This window comes from Apteryx mantelli, chromosome 4, assembly GCF_036417845.1.
Source record: "Apteryx mantelli isolate bAptMan1 chromosome 4, bAptMan1.hap1, whole genome shotgun sequence".
Classification (NCBI taxonomy): Eukaryota; Metazoa; Chordata; class Aves; order Apterygiformes; family Apterygidae; genus Apteryx; species Apteryx mantelli.
In genome coordinates, this window is record NC_089981.1 from 23403232 (window position 1) to 23422830 (window position 19599).

General features: G+C 44.9%; 1 protein-coding gene across 1 annotated transcript in view; it reads left to right on the forward strand.

Annotated features, from left to right (window-relative positions):
• BRSK2 (BR serine/threonine kinase 2) overlaps positions 1 to 19599 on the forward strand; it is a 319563-nt gene that overhangs the window by 218276 nt on the left and 81688 nt on the right. The window contains exons 4-5 of the mRNA XM_067295501.1: positions 6044 to 6184; positions 16364 to 16480. Of these exons, the coding sequence (XP_067151602.1) occupies positions 6044 to 6184; positions 16364 to 16480 (258 nt within the window). The remainder of the gene's footprint in view (positions 1 to 6043; positions 6185 to 16363; positions 16481 to 19599) is intronic.

Below are 19599 nucleotides of genomic sequence, written 5' to 3' on the forward strand. Positions count from 1 at the left end.
AAAATGATAAGGTAGATCTGTAGATCAGATCAAAGATACCCTTCCAAATATAGGGGGACGTTGTGTGAGCACAGAATTGTTCGTCTGGGAGTTTAACAAGTGGATAGTGGAAGCTGGCTATGGAGGCTGGTCAGAGGTGGAAGTCCACCTCAGAAGGCCAAGGAAGAAATCCGAGACTGGTTGCAGAGTTGGCCACAAGGGGCCTCCAACTGAGGGCAGCTATCCTTATGGTAAATGTGGTATAAAAAAGGAAGAGGCAATGGAGGAGGCATGGAAGGAGGGGTCAAAGCAGAGCGCTAAGAAAAAGATATTTGCAGTGATGTTGTGATATCTATTCTGAGCGGCCATCAGTGGAGCCAGACTATTTATCAAGATGAATGATATGATGAAGTAACAGATACAAGGTGTCTAAAATTAGACAAGAGTTCTCACCATGGGGGTGGGTAGGAAAACTGTTATCTTAGAGGTATAATGAAGAAAATATCTATAGGATACCAGTACAACCAAGCTAAAAAGACCTGAAAAAAAAACCCTGAGTTAAAGGTAACACCCCGCCACAAGCCTCAGTGGTGGTCAGACAAGCAGTGTTTCCTCTAGGGACAGAGAAAGGAAGAAGTGGAGGGGGGCGGTGAGGTCAAGAGCTCTGTTTTAGCCATGTTGAGTTTGAGCTGATGGTAGGATGTCAGAGGTGAAAGCCAACATCTTACTTTAGTCAGGAGGAAGGGAAGAAAACTGTACTGAATTTTTACCTGAGTGCCAAAATTTTGCAATTTTTTTTGAGTTTGGGGCAAGAGTCACAGCATTTCTTTTTTTTTTTTTTAACTTCTGCTAGTGGCATCGTAAATCCTCATAGCCCTGTCAGGTAGTTAGCATGTTTGAATGCAACCAAAAATAAGGTGAATTATGTACACATTTGCTGCTGTTCATCAAATATTTACTGATAGTTCCCAGAGGAAACTGGACCATCCACTGTGTTTATAGGAGTCCTACCGACATACAGGCTTTGGAAAAGACTGCAATGACTTGAAGGATAATTTGCCTGGTGTAGGAGCAGTGTGAAACTGGTATAAGTAGGCTGTATGCTGTCACGTCTTGTGATCGCCAGAATACAGGGTGAGCTGGAGCGATGAGAAGGAGAGGCATGGTGCTCGCTGTTCAGTTTCTGCCCTAAGCTCTAGAACAAACCGCAGTCGTTTGTGGAGCGGCTGCTGTCAGCTTGAACGCTCTGGAGTCTGTGCTGGTGCCTGGTGCAGCCAGAACTGAGAGGCACAAAGATGGGTTAAGGCCACATTTCCCTACATTCATCCTGGCTACTCCATTTTTTTCATATGCAGAAGTCATCCCTCTGTTACCATACTGGTTTTTTGTTTGTTTTTATTTCTTTACTGTTTTGGTACCTAAAAGATTAAATAAAACTGAAACAGAAAGAAGGAAAAGAGTTGAGGCTTACTGCTTTTCTAAGCTGCATGCATGTTTCCGATGTGATACCTAGTGGGTCGCTTAAGGTTAGGAACTTGCTAGTTTTGACTGGGAAGGTGCTAGGATGCAGATGGAAAAGTGGCAAAGGGAATAGATAAAATGAAATGTTTGGGGCAGAATCAGCTGCTGCACACAGTTTATCTGCTCCTCTCCAACAGATTAAATCATTTTGTGTATTAAGCATTCAGCATCTTTGCCTTTAAACACCAGAGTCTCATCTCCATGAAGCTCTGAAGCTTTGCCAGAGATTTTTTTTTTTTGTTCCATGTTTTAGCTTGCAGCAGGGACATGAAGAAATATCATGCAAGACATGGACCTTTGTGTCTTCACAAAAGCAAGCTGTGGCCTCCAAAAACTTCTGCAGCTTCTTAAAGAATATACCCAGTGGGGAAAATGTTTAATCAAGGATTGGTTTTTAATGCTGTGTTCACGTGGCTTCATACTGAGTCGCAGAAGCCTGGTGGTTTCTTGCTTACGCAGTGCCTTCACAAGCAGAGAGGAAATTGGTGGTAGCGGCAGCATGGAGTAGAAGGCACAAGAGACTTGAGGTTATGATCCCAGCTCTGATACTGGGTGATTTTGTGACCCTGGGCAAGTCACTTTGCTTCACGGCTCCCTATGTGAGAAGAACAGGAGGATAATACTTATAATGTGTCTCCCACGTGGATTGCAAGGATCAGAAGAGCTCGTGTTTGTCCAGGGCGTCCAAGGTGTGAGAGATAAGTGCTCTTACGGAGCCTTTTCTCCTAAGACAGCCCCTCTCGGTGTTATCGCAGTAGGTGGTGCACATGCTGCTAGACAGAGGCTGGGTCTTTCCTCTCCTTGAGTCTTCTCTGCAGTGGCTTTTTAAAAGCAGTGTTTGCTATGTTTTTACAGTGGGACACTGATGCCATGAGTCTTGCGTAGACAGAGGGTTGTTGTTGTTGTTGTTTTTAAAAAGGCTTCCTTCACAAGTAAGCTACTTTTCATCTCCTGATGTAATAAGAGACTAGTCTTGGCTACTGGTTTGGGTTTTTCTAAATTCATTGCCTTGTTCAGAATAAATGGGAAAAGTAATAATAAAAACATGAGATGAGAGCATGTCACATCTGGGAAAATGGGATGGGGAAACCTGGGAAAATCCCTCTTCTTGTATAGATTCACTCATACACACGCATATATGTACGCAGCATTTAGAACAGCGGGGTTGTGTTGGCTGTCCTGTGGAAGTTGGATGTGGTGCAACACTTGGTAATGTTTAAGCCCCTTTCACTGGGCTGTTTGGAAATAACATGTACTACTAGTGTGCCATGCAGTGTGCCAGCAAGACATTGGCTTGCACAGAAGTGGAGGCAGGTGCTGAATTATGCCCTTGCTAAATCGAAAATCTCCTCGTTGGGGGCTCTCCTAAAAAAAAAAAAAAAAAAAAAGCCCAGTCATACTGGAGGGAGTAGGGTTGGCGGGCGACCAGCTGCAAATTGGAGTGCAGAAATTCTGGATGCAACATAACCATGCAGGACTTGCGGCATGGTCCCTGCAGTGTTTCTTCCTTGCAGTTGACCACTGGGGAACGTGTTTGCCGCCCTTCTCGCTCCTGTCGCGCTGGGGGCTTTGTCAGATCAGAATACATCGCGGCTGTGCTTCTCCACGTCCCCGACTTGTCACAGGCACCGATCTTTTTCAGATATTCTCCTCTGTTCATTTCCATTATTATATCTGGTGCTTCTGGGTGGCAAGCAAAAATGAATAACCTTGTAAATGCTCCCTGTCTTTCAATTTGTTTTATTTTTCATGCAACGTGTCAGTGCATTTTTGTTGAGTGTTTTTAATAGGATGAAGTTGCTGAAAATAAATTGCTTTGCAGTTCCTGCTGTGGGTGACAGAAATGCTGGGTCTGTAATTTTCCGAAACTGTGCATTTGAAGCCAGTGTAGAGGATGTTCTGTATGCCTCTAACTACAATCATCTTCATAAGATACCTTCCGTAAAAAAAAAAAAAAAAAAAAAAAAAAGAGAGAGAGAGAGAGAGAGAAAGAGAAAAACAACTATCCATTTGAATTTAGGGGGCAAGATGCACTGCTATATCCAGCTTCTGCTGGGCACAGTGAGAGAAAGAGCTGTCAGGGAGAATTTTAGGATTGATTCTGCGCCAGGTTTGGGTCTGCCATATGGGAGATTAAACCAGATCTGTCTCTAGTATGAGAGGGAGAGTGAATTATGTAGCAAACCCACTTCTCAGAGTGTCCTTTAGGCATGGTTTGGGAAGTTAGGATTGGGACTTAAAGACGTAGACACCCCGGTGCCCATGACTACTGCACATCAGTTTTTTCTGAGCATTTCTAATCTGCTGTCAATAATCTTGCTCTAAAAATGTAAGGCAGATAAGTGGTCATCTCCATATTATCAATATATACTTAGTAGATGGTCTGGCAGCTACCCATCTCTCCTGGAGAGAAGGTAATCCAGGTATTCCAAATGTGGGTTTTGAGTCAAGATTTTTCTGATTTTTTCCCCATTTCAATGGGGCGGAATTTGAGAAATTTGCCATGTTTTAAATTGTTTATATTTTGATAAAAATTTCAGAAAAATGTAGTTTTCCCTAAAGTTTTGAATATCACTGTGTTGTCCAACTTTCTATGCTTCTGTCATAGTTAGCTGTCAAGACGGTGCTAATGTCTGTCTCTTCCTGCATTTTCTGCTGCCTTTCTGTTGAGTAGGGAAATGCAGTTCTCCTTTTACGGCCTGGGACACGACACACAGAAGTCGCACTGGAAGCTGCTATTGAAGTAGGACCTCAGGTCCCACTCCTGCATTTTCAAGGCTAAGGCCATTATCATTAAACCAATTTTACTTTCCTCAGAACAGCTTTTATGCCTTTTACGACTCCATATTTTGGAGCCTTTAAAAACAGGATTATTGAACCCCCCAATTTATAATACTGTTTTTCTCTTTCCATTTCAAATTAGAAATTTCCTCCCAAAGTATGCTGCTTGAGATACAGAAAAGACAGTAGTCCATCTTGGATTAATTATTTTCACTTCCCTCTCAAATGTGAAGAGTTGAATTAATAATACTGGTAATAAAACCAACTTGCTGTAAAGCAAAGCATTGCGAGATGGGGATCCTAGTGCACATACAGCCCTGCCCCATCTGTTGCGCTGTCTGCTGGGAAGAGGGGAGAGAGAAGCACGCTCAAAATTTGGAAAAATCTGCAATACTCGTTTGTAAGTTTTCTAGTTATGTGTCTCAAACTGCTTTGAAAGCTCTGTTCACCTTTGCGTTGTTGCTTTGCAGAAAGGACCTTTGAGATCCCATTCCTTGCCATGCAGTCCTGGAACGCATTTCAAAGGAGTTAGTAAGGGAGGCGTATGGGTTTCTGCCTCTGTTACAGGCTTTATGGCCATAAAGGCCAGCTAACAGCCCCAAAGAACAGAAGTGACGTTTCGGTGGAAAATACTCGTTTGTTGTTTATGCTTGCTCTTTCAGATCCTGACCAATAAATCTCAGTGCTTGGTTTATTCTTTCTCTATTAGGATATTATATTCTGGGCAAACAAGCAAGGGGACAGTGGAGCAGAGAGTCACAACAGAGATGGAGTCCTTGGAGGTTTTCAAACAATCTTATTGCCAATAGAAGTCTATTGCTTAGCCTGCATTATAGCAGGTTTATTTTTAAGCGGTTCACTTGACGGTGTTCCTGCCACTTCCCTGGGGTAACTATTCCATGCCCACTATTAGGCCATATTTTCAGAGATTTAGACTAAGTTTTCTTCTGCTTGGCTACCTCCCATTACCCCTACTTACAACAGCCAGATGGCCCTTCTGTGGCCAGCTCTTTCCTTCAGAAGATTTTACTCGTCAGGCTTCTAAGAGTGCTGTGTGAGGGCTGGGTTTTCGTGTCTCGCTCCTAGGGCCCCGTTTGCTGCATTTGTTCACTCAGTGCCGCATTCTTCACGTGGGAGTGGGGGGCGGCTGCTCCAGCAAGTCGCTGCTCTTCGGCAGCAAGAGCTGACGCCCTTACGTGGGCTGCCCGCGTGTGGTTCTTTTGATATTTTCTCATAGTTTAAACTGTTCAGCTTTTTTTTTTCTGAATTCCCTCTAGTTTGTTGGCATCTGTCTGGTTCTCAGGTGTCCAAGTCAGAACACTATGTGAGTGCTGCTTTGCCAAATCTGTTTTATAAAGCACCTGTCAGCTTGGTTAAGGGACCTGAGGCTTGCTACTATGCAGTCTCACTCCACAGTAGCTTTTAGAGCTGCCATGAAAGCTTAGACCTGATTTTTTTTCTTCTTCCCATCCTGGTCTTTTGAGTAATTTTTGGTTCCCAGATTCTATCTCACTAGAACATTGAACACTGAATCCATCCCTTTGTTTCAAATCACTGGCATGTCTGAAGTTTGCAGAACCCCTACTTAAAACATTAATCGCTCCTGATTTTAGGTTCTGATTCTCTTCTGCTTTTTTTCCCAGAAGTATTCTGCTTGGCCATGTGTAAAAAGAGGTTTGTTTATATATATATATATCTGTGTGTGCATGAGGGGGTTGGTATGATAGTGTGCTTACAAAATCCTGGCTTTGTTATTTTCTAGGTATTTGGTGCTAGAACATGTGTCAGGTGGGGAGCTCTTCGACTATCTTGTAAAAAAGGGAAGATTAACACCAAAAGAAGCCAGGAAGTTCTTCCGACAAATCATCTCTGCTTTAGACTTCTGCCATAGTCATTCAATATGGTGAGTACAGTCATTTTCAATAGGAATTACCTGTGACATAAAAGCACATAATAATGGGGTCTTATTTCTTGGCACTTTTACTTATATTAAGTAACTAATATTGTAAAGGTCTAAAAGCATTGTATAAAGTGCTGATGTATTTTTTAATTCTTGCCTGACTGTGAGACTGCGCAACAGTCACAGATAGACTTTACATGGAGAAGTTTGTCCATGGTTTCATATTGGAAGAGAATTCATTCACAGAGAATGCTTTAACCAGGAAAATGAAAGCCACGAGGGAAAAGCAGTTTAATTTCCATCATTCTTGGGGGCACTTGCCAATAACTGAGAATTGTATATGCTATATAAAAATGAGTCCCTGAAGAAACTCGGGACAATTACCAATACAGCAAAGTCATTTTATGGCTTCCTTCAGTTTTGGAAACATGCTGGCTTCTGGCAACCTTGACTGAGTCCCTTCTGGGCTTTTGAGTCACTGTTGCCTTTAATTTCCTTTCCAGTAGGGAACAATTTCCTTGATCAGACTGCTATTGATACTTACTAACTCCATCAGATGCTTTGACCATCAAGTGTGGTTTAACCTGCACTTTCAGGTGGTGGTTTAAATTGGACCGGTTTCTACTTCATCTTCAACAAGTTCAGGTAATTTAAATTATACCAAAATTAAGTTGTTACAATCAATCTGAGCACAGAGTTTCTGTACAGCTGCTGACCCATAGCTGCCTGCTTATTTCTCAGTGATGCAGCTCCTCACAGTTAGATTGGCTGAGAAGGACTATTTACATAATGTCTGCGTGGCTGTTTCTCGGTAGCCACAGAGAGCCGCAGATCCCCCCTCTCCAGTGGGCCAAGGGCCACTGTTAGACACTGGAGTAGAAGGATTTGCATAATCACCGTGTAGTTACTTCTCAATAAACGTACAGTGATTTTCCATTCCCTCTGGTTTTGTGCTAAGAACTCCCAAACCAGATATCCGTAGCATGAATGGCCACAGCAAAAATGGATACCTGTATATTTAACTTGCTCTTCTTGTCCTACTCGCTTTGCATTGCTGACTCTTTCTGATAGGATGTATTAATGTAAAAGAGAGCATATTTCTGATAAATGGAAAGGAGAATAAGAGCCTTTCTTGAAGATATATTAAGGAGAGTGTACTGTTAGGGGAATGGGCTGTTCAAAGATGGTGGATTTGGGGATGAGGAAGTCCTGAGGCCAATGGCTACTTGGCACAGGTAAGTTAATAATAGTCAAAGGGATTCTCATGGGAGCTGAGAGCAGGCTGTGTGCCCTGGCTAGAGCAGCTAAGTTTTCTCTGTTCGCAGCTACCTTGACAAATTTTATTCTCTGAATTCCACAATTTTCCTCCATGCCAATTAACTGAATTGAGGGATCATGATCTTCTCAAATGTACTTGATTTTTCAGAACTCTCTACTAAATAGCATTCCTTGGCATAATCCTTAGTAGGTTGTACAGCTGTAATTCTTTGTGTACGCTGGACAGCGTAACCACTGCTGGGTTTGATTGCGTACATAGATGTTCCTGTTCTGTACTTGGCTTAGCATTTATCCAAGAAGACTCAAAAATATTTAAGTATGACTGAAGAGAAATTATTTACTCTTTCAAATGAATATTCCAGAGAAGTATGAACCTCAGTTGTGATGGAAGTGTCTATGGAAGTATGTGTGTGCACATACACACTAGTCCTTTGCGCTTGGGGTGGATCCCTCTTGATGGTCCAAACTTTAATAAGCTGAGTGAGGATCATGGTGAAGCTATCAGACAGATACGTACTTTTGCAGGTTTAAGGAAATGTGGGATTTGCAAGGCAGAGCACACGTCTCTCTTGAGGAATCCATTTTCCTCTGTTAAACATACTGGATTATGGGCAATAGTCTTGTTTAGAAGTGAATCCCCTGTCTCCTTGTCAACTCCCGCTCTACCAGCACCTAGTGCTGAATAAGCGAGCAGTAAATCATAAGCTCTCGCTTCCTCCAGGTCACTCTGAGACCTGTGTGCTCCCTCAGATGATACTGGAATCTGTGTTATATTCTGAACAGTCATCATTAAATCCTTTTCTTAAAATCAAAGCATGCATAAATATATGTCTGTGTGTGTGTGTGTGAGTACAGAAGTTAATGTGCTTTCCTAGGCAATGAAGCCTGACCTTGTCCTGTCGTGGGGCAGTGAAATGACAAATCATCTCATCAGTTAGGTTATCCAGTTATGACCATGCTGAAAAATGAAGGCTTCTGCTTTGGTTAATGACTAAATGTGGGTTCCTCTAACCCCCTGGCAGAAGAGATTGATGGCCTGGTGTCCCCAGCCCCATAGCATTGTCCCGTCTTCTTCCGTTACCTCCCAAAACACTGAGAAATATCTGCAGCTTACTTTTACAGCAGCACATTATCGCGTTCGGCTTTCACTGCTCACAGTGTATCGATGCTGCAGGATTCCCAGATCAAAGGATCCGAAAGGATTCCCCAGTGCTCCCATCAGTTAAAGGCTTCTGCCACTGCTGGGGGCAGAGATCACCTGTGCCTGAGGAGGCGTTTTCAGACAAGCAGGCAAAACGGACTTGGAGCTTCTGTGTGTGTGTTTGGATGTTAAAACAGCCTGAGCTTTCTGACAGAGTTTGGGATAAGCTTGGCCGCGGGGAAAAGCTCCTCCGTAGCCCCTTGCGGTTTCCCTCAGGACTCTGCTGGGCAGTGCAGCACCGTGCCGAGCTGGAGAGCTGCAGGCGAGCAGGGCGCGAGCAGGCAGCTCTGGGCGGAGGGGTTGTCCGGGCCCCGCAAGCCGTGTGTCTGCGCTGCCGTGGTGCGGTGCGGAGCAGCCGGCCGAGTGACGCAGCGTGGCTGCTCCTGGCTGCGGCTCTCCCTGCAGCCGCGCGTCGCAGTCTCTGCGCCGTGCTGCAGCCCACGGGGGCACCGCGCACACAGGCCTTGCACACCAGGGACCCGGCGCTGTCACCTTACTGGCCTGGGAAACGTTGTTTGGACGTAGCCAATGTTTGGGTTTGGGTTTGGTTTTTGGTTTTTTTTTTACTAAGCTGCCTCTAACCAAGTGCTGGGGGTTGGCTCTCTTAAAGCGGGGGCCTTCAGGACGCCTCAGCTGGCTGCCCCAGATGGATAGCCGCTGAGGAGCAGCCTGCGTCGCTGCGGTGGGCGAGCTCGCAGCTCGCGCAGCGCCAGCGCTATTCACTGCACAGAACAGTGTAGGAGCGAGCGGCGGGTAGGTTGCAAATTCTGCCTTTCCTGGGAAGATGCTGGCGGCTGGCGGGAGGGGAGTGCCGCAGGGGAGGCGGGAGCCGCGCGCCACCACGCGCTGCCGCCGCCGCCGCCGCCTCGTTGGCTGCAGCTGACATCACCGGCCCCGGCCGCCATTGGCCGTGCTTGGATTTTGTGCGGCTGGGGCTTTCGCTTGGGTCAAGCCTCGCATTTGGTGTCTGCATCGCACGAGCTGACAAATAAAAATATGATTAGAGAAAGTGCCCCGTGGCAAACCTTATTACGGCTTCAGAGATAACAGATAATGCCAATTACTGCGCAGGGCAGTGGTGACATTGAGAGGAAATCCCCTGCGGTAATGAGCAGCAAGATTATTATTTCATTTTATTTTTATTTTGGTTGGATTTCATTTTGTGTTTTTTTCCCGAGCGCGCACAAGAGGGGTTAAGGCAGGTTCTTTATGAATATTGATAAATGACAATTACGAGGGCCTTTTCTCCTTTCATTGCCTGGGGCTGTGCCTGCTTGAATACGCGCAGTGCTCCTGCTGAAGCGTGTCTGTATGTGCATGGGGGTGTGCGACTTAGAGGGGCTACAGCAATGAATAAGAGCTTTGTCTGAGTTTGCCTTGTGCTCTTCCCATCAGTGCAGGGGGGAGAAAGGCTATTTATAAGATAATGCTTCAAGATTTCACAGCGGTAGTACCAAAATCTCTGGTGAGATTACTGCAGGCTGGAGCTGCAGAGCACTGTCAATAAAGGAAGCACCCTCTTAGGGAGAGATCTGGGATATCCACGAGAAACGGAGAAAGCCGAAGAATGCCAAGTGCCATGAGAAATCTCTCCTGTCCGATAGTGTCACCCTGCCAGTGACTCTTGCTTTGCCTTGCTTCATTTATAAGAAGTATGTTACAGTGTTCTGCCAGGATAATCTATCGAATACCTAAGACTGCAGCAGCTGGACACACTGAAATCGTGACTGAAGGCCCCCAAATGTGAAATCAGTCTAGAAACTCTGGAATTTGATAATGCTGGTTTGTATTGCTTTGTGTTGTGGTCCTTCAGTCTTTCAGTTTTCAAATTGTCTTTCAGAACACCATGAGGTAGAAAGATCCTTTTTCTCCCTGTGAAAGCTGAGATTGCCCAATAATTGCCCAAATACAGGCATTTCAGCTTTAGGATTGAGACTCACTCCAAAATGTCAAGAATGTTCAGATTTCCCTTGTACATCAAACTGGAGAAAACCAATCAAGTACGTTAGCCACAGTGCCAAAGGTGAAATAACCAGCTCAGCTAAAGTCAAAGGGCACATATCTTTTTTAATTTTATTTCTTTATATAGTCCGCTGGAGACACAAAAATGGCATATTCTTATTGTAGGCATAACCAGGTGACATTCTTTGGCAAGTACAATAGTGGTGATCAGATCTGACAGTCTGTTCTGGCTTTGAAGTGTATAAAAATAGGTTTCGAGGCGAGGTTTGTAGGGAGGGGCAATGTGTTTTAATAAATCAGCTGAAGTAATTGCAAAAAAACAGACAGTGTTTTAGGCATCCAAGCCCTTCTTCAGGACTCTTGATGTGTTTATAGATGTTGTCCTTTTTCCTAGCCACAACTATATTTACTTGTTCTGCAGAATTCTGTGAAAACTTGCTAAATTTGAGCATAGCAACCATGACTCTAAACAAAGCTTCTTCTGTAGGTAGATATGAGTTACACATTCAACTCTCGTTTCCAGAAGCAAGCGAAAAATAAGATTAAAGGCTTTTTCTGCTTATAAAAGTTAAAAATATTGCTTCTCTACTACTATTAATTATTACTGATAAATTATTTGCGTCACACTGAGCTTGTGCTGAGCGCTTTTAAGAGACATATTGCAGAAAAATTACTCTGTGGTCTGGCCCTGCTGGGAGTTTGGGGTCAGTAAGGAAAGCATTTGCAAAGTAGCCAACAATTTGATTATTACAAATGACCTGTAACTACTCCAATTAGGAGGTTTCTTGGGTTAGAAATCTGTGACCTACAACGTGTTGTCATAGAAACTGATACAAATGTTTCAGCTCAAAAATCACTTTAAAATAATGGGTTAGTTCATCATCTCATGCCAGGTGACATAGCTTCTTTGAATCCAGTATCCTAAGTCTGTGTCTACGCCAGACATCTTCTGCCAGGCCTGCGTGGCAGCGAGAGGGTGTCTGCTTTACCTCTCCCTTTTACATACGCAGTACAGATACAGGGGTGTTCCCAGAGCAGGAGGACAGACTGGATGGGCAACGGAGGCAGCTAGAGAAGCAGTTTGAATAGCGACTCCAGAAAGCAAGCAGTTTTGCACCATCTCCAAGATTTGTACTCATTTCCCTGGGACCATTTTTGCAGCTCGCGCACTCTCTCGCTCTCCCTCTCTCCCTCTCTCCCTCTCTCCCTTTTGTGCTACAAAGGAATTGTAGAGCCTTTTAAGAAAGGGATGTTGCAAAGTGTCTGAGTGTGTGTGCTTTCCCTGGCAAGGCTTGTTTAATGCCCCCCTTTCACTCCGCTCTCCTTTGGAAAGGCTTCTCTGCAGGTTCATGGGCTGACTTCTTACGCCATTGTCTTGGCTGAGGAGCTCTGGGCAGTCTGCTTCCGCCCCGGATCAGAGATACGTGGACTTTTTTCTGCAGGGCTGTGCTGCGTTTCTCTTTTGTATTCCTTCTCAACATATGCAGGGCTCAATAGGAAAGTTTGCACTGTTTGTCACTAAAGAAGCTGCTTTCTTCTATTTTGATTTTCCAGCCATGTGGTAAAGCCCCTACAGTGCTGGAGCCTTTAGAACAATGAAAGGGTAACGAGTCCTCTGCTCACCTGCAGAGAGAGGAGTTGATGTGGTCATATAAGACATGGAGAGCCAGAGAGATCAGCTGGAATGGGACCAAATTAAATGCATTTACTCTGCAATGTTCCATTAATGCCAAGTAATTACCACATACAGTGGGATTTTTGTTTTGTTTTGTTTTGTTTCATTCTGGCACAAGAGAATTCTTTCCAAATATGAATGCATGAGGCTGTCCAGGCTGCTGGGCTCTTAGGTAAATTATAACAAGCCTTCCCTATTCCCATATGTTCCTCTCTCTTCCTTCTGGCATTTGAAAAGCTGGCATTACGAAGATGGGAAATGCAAATGCAGAGAGAAAGTCTCATTCTCAATGGCAATGATGCAAGTTCTGCTATTCTGGTCCAGACTCCTGGCCTCAGTTCTGTCCCCAAGATGCTGCCTCCGCAAATACAAAGGGGTCCTAAGATGGATAACAGAGAAATATCCCAGCTAGACAAAAATTTTCACCTGGAGCAGAGAACTGTCTTTTGGTTAAATGTGCAAGCACTGCCTGGTCACACTGCCACCTTGATCTCTGAGTGGGGTCTGCAGGTGCTGCCACAATACAGAAAAACACTCATGGCTGCCATGAAATTCCTGTGTTAACCATCCATATCCTGGCACTAGGAACTGTGTTGAAAAAGGGATGGGGAAGGGACAGAAAGATGCAAAACTGATCTCTGATAGTTCTTTCATTTTAGGGCCCTGTTCAAGTCAGCAATAAATGTATAGCTTTTTGACAGAGTCCTCACCCTCCTCTCTGCTGAATGTGCTGGGGTGGAGGGGAGAGCTGATAATTTTCCTTGATATTATTTTGGTGAGTGTCTGGAGCAAAAAAAAAAAAAAAAAAAGCTCTGAGGTTGGTTGCCATTCCAGAATTCCTTTCATACATATTGTCCCAGTCCCACAGGTCCCAACTTCAGGCTTTCAAAATGCTGTCTGTGAGGTGGGTCAGGACCTCCACATACAGACTGGCATCAGCCCAGGTAGGTGGATGCAGGTGGATGCTTCATGGAAAGGCATTGCACAGTGCAGTGAGGTTGAAGCCTACTCCACATCTGGAGTGCGGTTGGTGATCCCTCCTTTCCTGTCTCTCTTACTGTGGCCCCCCAATAGAATACACTGAAAAAATTATTTGTCACTTTACAGGATCCTCATATATCCACTTGACTGTCCCTTAAACCCAAGCCTAAAAATGTCTGTGTTGTGGATCCCACCTGATGGGAAGACAAGATAGCATGGGGAGAAAAAGATTCTCTTCCTTGGTGACTACTGTACCCATTTTCAGTGGTGTCACCCCTGCTCTTTCACTGCCTCTCAGCAGGCCAGGAGGGCAGCTGGTTCAGGGTTCGTGTATGTTCTTCTCCAGCCAGGGCCTGTGGCAGGTCTGCAAAGGTCAGTAGCTTTGAGGCATGGAAGGGTAGCATTTTTGCATTTCCTTTTGCTGCACCATTTTCCTGAAGTAACATGAAATGTTTTGTAATGGACAGGCATCCACGTTGGAGAAATGCTTTTGAACTTCCTGTGTTTAGGTCATGCTGTGCCTCGATCACTGGATCTTTCTGCTAACCTCAAAAGCAGGATCTTTAGTGGCAATTTTGAAGTGAAGTATTAATGTTGGCACAGTTCCTAAAGAAACAGTCTGTACCCTGGCATTAGTTGGCTTCCTTCCTGACTTTGCCAGCTAACAGGCTACAGGCTGAATGAGCAAAGAGAAGGGCCACCACCGCTGAGGAGAAAGTCTCTGCCAGGAGCAGTTACCGAGACTGGAAAACAACCACAGCCACTGAAAAACCACCTACAGCAGAGGATGCCCACTCAGCCTGAGCTTTGGGGAGGTTTCTCATTACCTAGCGTCAAACAAGCACCTCTTGCTTTACAGGGAACTTGCTTGCTACTGTGTCCTAGTCATCAGACAGGAGAACTTGAATGCATCCCCCCAGCTGGATTAAGTCTTCCTGGCACCCAGTTAACAAAACCAGTTGTAAGATGGGAACTGTCCAGGATGGCAGCTGGAGGAAAGATTAAATTTTGCACTACTGTCTCATTAGTGTCCAGCTACCCTGGCTTGCCTCAGGACTGTGGGCTCCTCACTCTGTTTCGCTGCTGGGGCTGGGACTTGTTCAGATTTGGCAGATGTTGACAAGCTAGCATTTGTCAGGGGTCGCTGTCCTTGATAATGGCATTCAGGAGTTCTTTTTTCCTGACCATTAGCTGTTCATTCACTGCCTTTGGAACATTTGCTTGTCACTCATCTCCAACTTTTTGTCAAATAGGTATGACCGTCCATGGCGAATAAGTCTTCTGTCTTCAGTTACACTGAAACTTTGATTGCTAGGGGAAAGATAGATTTTATAAAGCACCTTTTGCTTTCTCGGATAAAAACATTCACAGTTCTGAATCATACTGCTCAAATATCTACTGGATTGTTTGCCCTTGGTTAACAAGACACATGGCAGCTTTAACATGCAGGATTCATCAAGTTTATACAAAAATGGAGATCATATTATACCCTTTAAAAAAGGGAGGGGGAAGGAGTCATAGGACTCAATGCGATAAGGTAAATGACCTGTATCTGTTTTGAATGTGTGCTGTTTTGCTGGAAGTCTCCATTAGAAATATCTGTTAGGTTCCCCAAGCGTCCTGCTACAGCATGCTTTGGTTTTGCCCAAAGTTGGCCTGCGTTATTTAGAAGTTGTCTGTAATTGATCATTCCAGACTTCTGTTAAGATCCAAGGGGATAATTTCCAAGACATTGTCACGATTCTTATATTTCTATGGGAGGGTAGAGAATGACCACCCCTACAGGGTTGTAAAGGTAGAGTTACACCTGTGCACATGAGGAGTACTAGATTTATGTCTTATAAAGTCAAGAAAAGATGGCATAAGGTTGAATTCTAGTCAGTGGACTAGGTTATCCTAATACTGTGTCTTTTACTGAATTCAGTTTCTAGTCAGGGTAACTGTTTTGAGTGAACCACTGTTGCAAATGACTGCTGTTTGTCTGACACTCACACGTGTTGTCAGCCGGCATTTTCCCACAGGTTTCTGTTCTGGCTGGATGCCTGAGCTGGTGGTTCTGTCTGGGAAAAGATTTGACTTCTCAGATTTGGACCTCTCATCAATAAGACATCACAGACACATTTTGCTTACTCATAAGCAGAAACAATAGACAAATTTCTTTTTCAGTCTGCCTGGTTTTAAAGTGCTTCCTCCTCCTTGTGACTCTTGAAGAGTTACAAATAAATAGCAAAAAAAGCAAAATCATCACAAATTTTGAGCAAGATTTTTGTCTCTGGAAAAAAAAACCCAAAATGTAACAGTTGTATAAAAGCACCTGAATTCAGAGAAGGAGAGGCAGATGCACAGTGGTTTTGGCAGTGCATAATGAAGGTTAATAGATTAGACATTGTATGCTACTTTTGATTTAAAGTAGGAGTTGCCATCCTGAAGGTTGCAACTGTCTGGCTCTTTCCACATTGCTAAATAGGAAAAGAGTCAAGCTTTGACTGAAGGGAGGGAAAGGGCACTGTTGACACCCTCAGTTATAGGTGGTGCTGGGTTCAAGGGATTTCTCCATCAGAACTAATTGCCTGAAATGATTTCAAAGCCATATGCATATTTAAGCAACACCTAATATGGGTTTTATGGGGTAGCGCTTACACCAAGTATGTTTTTTGCCTCTGGATAGCAGTCATTTTGTTTCCTGTTGTTGACAGAATATATTGATGATGTTCACTCCTACCTTAAGGAACTGGCATATGATAGAGTGTATCAGCCCTAAATCCGAGATGAAATTCTTCTCCTACCCAGTTCCCACAGTCTCTCCTTCAGCTTGGGTTGATATCATTGAGGTGAAGCTGTTCATTTCCTATTAGGGCGCTGCAGGCTCAAGCCTCACATACATCAGGAACGGACATTTGGGAGATGGTCTAAAGTATTGCAAAGATTGGATCTTGGATATGTGTGTTCCCTTGTCTGGGACAGGAAGAAAAATGAAGTCAATTAAAATATAAAAGGTTGGACACTATGCTGGATAAAGAACAAGTTGTGGAGTGGGAAAGATGCCCTGGATAATCTAACTCACGTTTTGATTCTTCCCTTACAGCCACAGGGACTTAAAACCAGAAAATCTACTGTTGGATGAAAAGAACAACATCCGGATAGCAGACTTTGGGATGGCGTCACTGCAGGTTGGGGACAGCTTGTTAGAAACTAGTTGCGGGTGAGTGCCTCAGAATTATTGCAAAAATCAATGATGGATTCCAGACATAAAGGTTGTCTACAGTAGGAATTTTGATGGAGGCCTGCAGACTTGCACTGTGCACCATTATTTCCCAGTAACATAATAAATTAATATATAGTGCATAAGATAGCTAAAAGGTTTTTATAAGTGCTTAAGACTGAAAAGCAGGCCTGTGACATTGTCACACATGGATATAAAAATGAAGGCATTCAAGTTTGGATTCATCTGCAAATGTCAGCTTGTGTTTGCTTTCACTGGCTGTGTATTATTTAGAAACTGAAAGCAGTAGTGATGGTATTTTAAGAAGGGGCTTTAAAAATATTAACGAGTGGGGAGAAAAAAAAGAACGTAAGGAATTGTGACTCAAATTTGCATGTTGTGTTCAGGCTGCCTGCTTGCATCTCTGTTACTGCTCCATGCTGCTTGGCTGCTGGCTCACATGCAGGATCGGCAGGGAGGCAGCGGGGTCCTTGGCAGTTACAAGCAGGGCATGAACGCAGGTACCTGGGAGACTACTTGGAGAAATATTGCAGGGGTGGTCTAGAAACGTTTCCAGGTTAATTCAGTTGCCAGCAAGAGCTTCCTAGGACTTTCCGGGGGAGCCAGCAATGCCGCAGCTGGGCGAAGCCTGGGTGCTGGGGCACAGCTGGCACAGCATGCCAGCAGCACTGCCATGCCAGAGTGCCCTGCGCAGCCGGCTGGGGGGCTGCTGTCGCCAGGGTGTCTGGCAGGGGCAGCCACTGCTAGCCGCTACCCAGCTTGTAGCTGTGCCTGAATGGTTGTAACAGTGAGCTCAGCGACTGGAGTTACAGCTGGTGCCGGCAGGTTTGCACCTCCTCCCCTACAGACATACACTTCCTGGCCCTGGTAGTGGGAATCCGATGACGCCAGCCTCAGCCTGTTGCAGTCTGTGTTTTTCCAGTCTGTACCCAGTGCCAAGGTAGCTCAGGGTAGACATGGAGCCATCCTGGTTCCCTGTGCTGCCCAGCCACTGCCTCTCAGTCCTGAGCCGTACTCCTTCCATTTTCCAAGTCTTGAATAGGGGACTGAAAAATTGTTTGAAGTTCATGATGTGATCGAATGCAGGTTGATGAATACACTGAGGCCCGCTAGTTCCTTTCTGTCTCTGTGCCAAGTCAAGATTTGAACTCTTAACAGCACAGATGAGAAGCAAGGAGCTAAGAGTCTGCACATTGTCACGGCCTCTTTCAAACCTCCTCTCTCGACTGGGAAATGAAGTCCTTGCTGCAGTTATTACCAAGTCTCTATACACTTTAAAGAAAATCTTCTGCTTTCCTTCCCTGATAAAAACCAACAAAAAATAAGAAAGAACCCAGTCTTGTATTGCCCTGCAGGATCCTTCAGACTCCTAGGGGACCTCTCAGTGGGGTTACAGTTCTTGTTAGCAGAGGGCTCTGTCGTCTAGGTCTAGAGTCTCAAAGGGAGCCTTCCTGTCCTTAAGCAGTGCTGGAATTCAAACCTCCGTGGTTCAAGCAGAGCCGGCCCCACGTTGCAGCGTCAGAATGTGTTAATAAAGAAATCAATGGCACGGAAGAGACGTGCCTGTAATAAGCAGAACACAGCAGCAGCACTGTGATCTCCTGCCTTGCAGATGCATTTTAAGTATGGTGCCAATCACTAGGCCTCCATGTGAGCTATTACACCACTTCATTAATTCTCCTGGCATGGAGCCCAGCGTGGCTGATGCTGGTGCCTTGTGATGTATCTGGTTTGGGGGGTGAAGGGAGGAAGGAAGGAAGGAATGCGTAAAAATATGACACACTTCACAAAGGGAGGCAATCAAGTGCTGACTCCCCTTCCCCTGGAGCACACGGTAACCAGCCTCAGAGCTTTTCAAGGCAACAGTTTCACCTACCCTTGTAGCTGGGGCTTTCAGCCAGCATGAAAAGGAACAAAACAGATTGAATCATGGCTGAGATACTGAGCTTTAATGAGATGTTCCTCCATGCACCCAGAAGTTAATTTCCAGAATGGTTTTATCTGTGCTGTGAACACTGATAATGAGATGAAACTGTAACATTTCCGTTGACAGTCATGCGAGGAGTCTCCAGGTATTTCTGTCAGTCAGAGTGGGTGGATCGGATGGGGTTTAGCAATGTGCTGCAGCTAACTTTCTGTCAGTACAGCAGAGTGGTTAGAGTGCAGTCAAAAATACTTTTCCATCCAAAGAGAACTGCTAAGTATAGTCCAAAGTTTGGATAGGCTTTAGGTCACTACAGAGTCTTGAGTAACCTCAAGAAGATATACTTATGTAGCCTGAGATAGGCAGTATTGCATACCTCAGAGTTAGCGTTTGATGGGTGCTACTCATTAGATCAGCACAGTTTTCTGTAGCACTGATGGCTACCAGGAGGAGATGATGAAAGTTCAATCTAGCTGGGTGTGTTTGTTGGAGAACACGGAGAAGAGGTAGGGATGGACTTGCTGTTTCATTGACATAATTTGTCACTGACAGGCTGCAGGTCAGGCCTTGGTTGTGATAAATCCCATTACTGGAAACCTGTATTGCACAAATCCTCATTATACACAGCACAGAGGAGTAAGCAATAGTTTTAACTGTGGGTCTCCAAGCCCTTGAGGGGAGGAGGAGCTGTGCTTAAGGTCTGCAGGAATAGTCGTGGTGCTGGCAACACTGCTTACTGCAGAAACTGCACAGCAAGGGGGTCTTCTGGAGGGATGGTCCCTGAAGTGCCAAGGTTAGACAGTGAGTCTTTGCGTCCCTCAGGAGTAGGGGAGGTCTGCGAGCGAACAACCGACAATGCGTGGAGTGAGAGTGCTGTAGGATGCTGCTTCTGTTAGCTCAGACCTCTTTGACTCTTCCTCCTCTCTGCCCTCCCTGGCAATGACGTGCTGAGACACTCCCCCATCACTTTTCATGGCCATTCCTCCCAGCACGCTGTCTCGCAGTGTTTTAGAATGGTAGAATTTGTGCAGTCCATCCTGGCTTGTCACTAGGCAAGAGGAATGAGTGTCTTAGGGTTAAACCTCTGGGCTGGGACCCAGGAGATCTGAGCTTGGTTTCTATCTCTGCTGAAGGCATTCAGGGTGGCCTTGGACAAGACACGTTATCTTTCTGT